At 42.7% G+C, this 5,000-nt stretch overlaps 1 protein-coding gene across 2 annotated transcripts in view; it reads left to right on the forward strand.

Annotated features, from left to right (window-relative positions):
• Positions 1 to 640: 640 nt before the first annotated feature.
• The window catches only part of LOC122243732 (uncharacterized), a 5,758-nt gene continuing 1,398 nt past the window's right edge, over positions 641 to 5,000 (forward strand). The window contains exons 1-5 of one of the 2 annotated variants that reach the window (XM_086555263.1): positions 641 to 883; positions 2,325 to 2,469; positions 2,579 to 3,073; positions 3,437 to 3,745; positions 3,959 to 5,000. The exon at positions 3,959 to 5,000 is cut by the window's right edge and continues 1,398 nt beyond it. In XM_086555263.1, the coding sequence (XP_086411389.1) occupies positions 750 to 883; positions 2,325 to 2,469; positions 2,579 to 3,073; positions 3,437 to 3,745; positions 3,959 to 5,000 (2,125 nt within the window). In that variant the 5' untranslated portion in view covers positions 641 to 749. Of the gene's footprint in view, positions 884 to 2,324; positions 2,470 to 2,578; positions 3,746 to 3,958 lie in introns of both variants that reach the window. The other variant, XM_086555262.1, reaches the window with a different exon arrangement.

Consider the following 5,000-nt stretch of genomic DNA (forward strand, 5'->3'; position numbering starts at 1 on the left):
TAAACATATCACACGCGAGTATCATCTACCAAGAAATCTTGTCCCGAACAAAGATCTGAACAGCGAGAGACAAACAAAGCAAAGAACAACAAGTATAAACAAGTGTCAATGACTCATACCGGAACATCAGGATGGAGCATGCAGACGCACCCAGGGTTTTAAATCATCTCTGAATTTAGTGCCGTTTTATCCTGTTGCAAATTGCGTTGTTTGTTAAGGAGAAAGCGTCGGTCAATATGCAGAGATCAACATTATCTATATGTGTCATTGATGGACAGGAGGGATAAGGGGAAAGTCCTGTGATATTCAGTGAAGATTTCGTGACGTGATTGTAATTCGTGGGGGGAGGGGGGGGGGGCTGGGGGCTGGGAGGAGGAAAACGGATATAAACATTTTCAGTCTTGTTTGTTCAGGTTTGATTCGCTAAAGTTGGTATGTCTGTAAATCCGTGTAATGTTCTTATTTCATATATATATATATATACATATACATATACATATACATACGTATGAACGTCAAATGTTCCATTCAATAAAGATTTTAATTAAATACAGATAGAAAAGCTTCAAGTCAGCTTATGAAACTTGGCGCGATGACTCACAACAATGACGCAACCCTCAAGGCCTCTGTATATAAAGCCGCTCCACGCAGCAACGTTTAGTCGACTTGAAGCAGTGGAAGTGTGAACACGGCACTCCGATGAGAAAGCGCACTCTGTCTCGCGGTGTTGACTTGTGTAATTCAGAAAAATGGTCAAGTGTAGATCACTAATTTGGAAATACTTTAACAGTACACCAGTGAATAACAAAGAGAACTCTTATGTTAATATTTCCAGACGGAAGCGAGTGTTTATTAGAAATTACATGGAAAACTCGACTAAAAGGTAAGATTTTTGTAACAATCATTTTATTCAAGTGTTAATTTACATATCTTAAGGAAAATTTGTATTTTTTTAGTAGGATAATTTGAAAGTACGACAAATTTCAATCACTGTAGTTTTAAAAGTTAATAGACAATTCTATTTATTTTTTTTTGTTTTTTTTTTTTTTTTTTTTTTTTTTTTTTTTTTTTTTTTTTTTTTTTTACCTGATCGTGGAAATTACACAAATTCAACCTATCGGTTTAGTATATTTTAAGTTCCCGTAAATTATAATAGACTGACATATTATACCACTGTTTATTTTCTTAGTTAACCTTGATTACTATTAGGATTGACATCTATCGCTTCTGTATATGTTATTGGTTATATATGGTTGGTGGCATATGATTTCAGATGCCAATCAGTATCTCTCTCTCTCTCTCTCTCTCTCTCTCTCTATATATATATATATATATATATATATATATATATATATATATATATATATATATATGTGTGTGTGTGTGTGTGTGTGTGTGTGTGTGTGTGTGTGTGTGTGTACATTTATACATACATATATATATATATTTATTTATCTATATATATATATATATTTATATTTATATTTATATTTATATATTTATGTACATTTATACATATATATATGTATATATATGTATATATATATATATATATATATATATATATTTATATCTATATTTATATATACATATTTACACACACACACACACACACACACACACACACACACACACACACACACACACACACACACACACACACACTCTCTCTCTCTCTCTCTCTCTCTCTCTCTCTCTCTCCCTCTCTCTCTCTCTCTCTCCCTCCCTCCCTCCCTCCCTCCCTCCCTCCCCCTCCCTCCCTCCCTCCCTCCCTCCCTCTCCCTCCCTCCCTTTCTCCTTCTCTACCTCCCTCTCCCTCCCTCTCTTTCTCCTTCTCTACCTCTCTATTTCTCACCCTCGTTCACTCGTTCACTCGTTCTCTCGTTCTCTCTTTCTTTCTCCCAATTATATCCTTCCCCGTTCCTCCTCTTCCTCCCCCTCCCCCTCCCCCTCCCCTGTATAAAGTTTCAAGTTATGAGTAGTGTCTTGATATTCGCTAAAATATCAAAATTCCTGTCAGAACGTCGGTGTAAATGTATCAAATGATCAATGTGTCTTGCATGCGCGCAGAAAATAAAAATTGGATTTTCTGCAAACCATTCATGCGTGTCTGTGTCTGTGTCTGTGCGAGTTCGATTATTAAAGCAAAATATTTTATTATTGTGAAGAATTCATAGGATTAGAGCAACAAATGTGATGGCTACACATTCTTATTTCCTTGTCAACCTATTCCTTTCTTGTCTCTTCCTCAAATTTCCTCAAACAATTTCTTAGTCTTCCAAAGTGATGTGAAAACATTTCTCCTAAAATGTCCTTTCCTCCAGTTCGCACCGGCCGAAGTGGCGGAGGATCTGTGACGACTGGGTGGACAGGAGGCTGGAGGAGCGACAGGGGGCCACCACGCCAGTCCATGTCCTCTACAACACTTACCTCAACGAGAATCCGCAACACTACATGGACATAGCACAGGTAAGGATGAGTTGAAGGATACGTCTTTGGTCAATGGCTTTTCATTCGCTAATGCCAGTGCTTCCATGACTCGGAATCCCACTAATATACTTGTTCCTTTCACTTTCAGTTCGGGAAGGTTTTGAAGTCCAGATTCAAGAACCAGAAGTGTCGCCGAGGAGGTCAAGGCGCCCAGATTTACGTCTACAAAAATGTTGCCATCAAGTCCCTGGACGAAGCCAAGTCTCAGGATGACGTCACTCCCTCCCACCCCTGCTCTGCCAACAACGATGATGTCACTCCCTCTCTCCCCTCTTCCCCCACCCACAGTGAAGTCCCGTCCTCCCCTCCGCGTCCCACTACCCACTTTGACGTCCCTGTGGCGTCCCCAACACAGCCCACCAAGAGGAAGGCTTCTTCCGAATCTTCTATCATTCCCAAAAAGCGAAAGTTCTTTTTCGAGACGAGCTCCCCTCAGGCCACGCCTCCTGCTAGTCCTGCAGCCGAGGCCGTCGTCAGCAGGAGCGACCGCAGCGCTTCTACTGCTTCACCGTTTCAGCAGGAAGAGTCTGAGATCTCAGCCTGTGGCACTCACACCAAAGAGTCATCTCGATTCCATGGAAATGTGAGGAAAACTGACGAGGATTTGCTTAGTGAAGCTAATAGTGAACAGCTGTCTAGACATAGACACTTGTCACCAGCACTAATAGTTGATAGTGGAGGGACCGCTGGCTTAACTTCAGACCACTTTTTGAAAAAAATAGGCTTGAAACGAGAGCCAGTCGAAAATGAGAGCACTGGGAATCAATATTATTATCATAAACCCAAGCTATTGACTTGTCAAGAAACAGACCTTATTAAATCTAAAATCGAAAATCACACAAACACGAGAACGTGCAATTCAATAGAAAATGTATTATCACAAGTCGAAAGGGTTAGCAACATGATTAACGTAGAATCCAATTCACTCCGCTCATCGTCTCCTCAGAGCCAGTCTCCAAAGTACAATCTAAGGCCGGTCACACCAGCGGCCGCCGCCGCCGCCGCCGCCGCCGCAGCCGCAGCCGCAGCCGAAGAGGCCAGCGCTAAGCATCAGGAGCAACACGTTCAACTCGGGAGAGAAAGTCCCGTGGAGAATGGTGTGACTCAGACACAAGGGATCAGCTGCAGGATGGCGATAGGACGCAAGTGGGTGGACGCCGAACTCAGGGACAAGCCCGGGACGAGGACCTTCGCGTGGGAGGTGGCAGCCGCCTACGCCCGCGACCATCCGGACGAACCTCTTCCTGATACCAGCGTAAGTTAGATCTTTGACCAAGTTTGCCACTAAAGTACTCTTTGGATATTCTTTCAGAACCAAATTATTGATACTAGTAGTGGTTGTCAGATAATTCTTATTTGCTCAATATTTCAATCAAGGTTTTACATTTCCAAGTTCAGAAATCCGTAGAAGAAAAATATATATATGATCTATGTTGACTAACAAAATATTCTATTTATCTCATTGCAGATAGCGGTGCTGATCCGAAATAAATTCCCATCGAGAAGAAAGGCCTTTAAACAAGGTCCAGTTACTACTTATTACTTTCAAGATCTAGAACTAGTAAATCGAGAAGGACTCTGCGACGTTCCGGCCACGAAGGAGCCCAAGGGACCTCCCGCTAGCGTGGAGGAAAGGCTAAGTCCATCCGTCAACACTGGTGCGAATCTTTCCCTTGGAGCGGAAGCGTCGACGCTCGTCAAGACATCGGACGACGGCAAACCCATCGCGGTCGTAAACCCTCCCGCCCAAAGTGTTTTTCTCATGAACGGGGTCCCGTGTGTGGCCCTGAGAGTCACGCCCTTCGGGCCGGCAAAGCCTCAAGGAGGCTCCGCTCTACAGGGATCTCTGCAGAGCGACGGCATTTCCTACGAGGTCCTATCTTCAAGCGGCATTCCCCAGATCGCAAAAGAGAAAACAAATCTTGTTGCGTCCGGGTCTTCCCAACAGGAAAATCATTTGAAGAACGTCAACTTCCAGCTTCCAAATTCTGCAAATCTTCAAGACAGAGAACCCACTAAGGTTCCGCTTATGCAATCAGAAAATACCGATTCATCTGCGAAAATTTTAACCAACGTTGACGAAAATCAAGAACCATTCAGTGGAAGTAACAGTGGTCTCCTTACAGCTGCACAACGACCCCTAAAATACGATACTAATTCAGACATGAATGTGTCAGAATACATTAAGAGTGAAATAGCAGGAGAAGCAAAAGACGATAACGAAAATGTACTTTCTACACCATCAAACGCAGACCTTCATAATCCCTCAGAAAAGGTTAAGGAGGAGAAAAAGGAGCATGAACCCAAAAACGCAAGAGTCCCTTCACCAGAGACAATATCCGAACACCTGGCAGTGAGTGAAACTGTTTCAGCGAAGAAAGCGAGTGACGGTGCAGACCTCCAGTCCCAGAAATCGAAAGTTTGGGATGAGGACATGCGGAAATTTGCTTGTACGAATAGTCGAGACACCAAGAGAGTCCAAAAACTGAAAAAGTTAGGAAAGTCTTGGA

This window comes from Penaeus japonicus, unplaced genomic scaffold (assembly GCF_977035675.1).
Source record: "Penaeus japonicus unplaced genomic scaffold, GWHDUDI00000001_assembly GWHDUDI00000030, whole genome shotgun sequence".
In the NCBI taxonomy this organism is placed as follows: domain Eukaryota; kingdom Metazoa; phylum Arthropoda; class Malacostraca; order Decapoda; family Penaeidae; genus Penaeus; species Penaeus japonicus.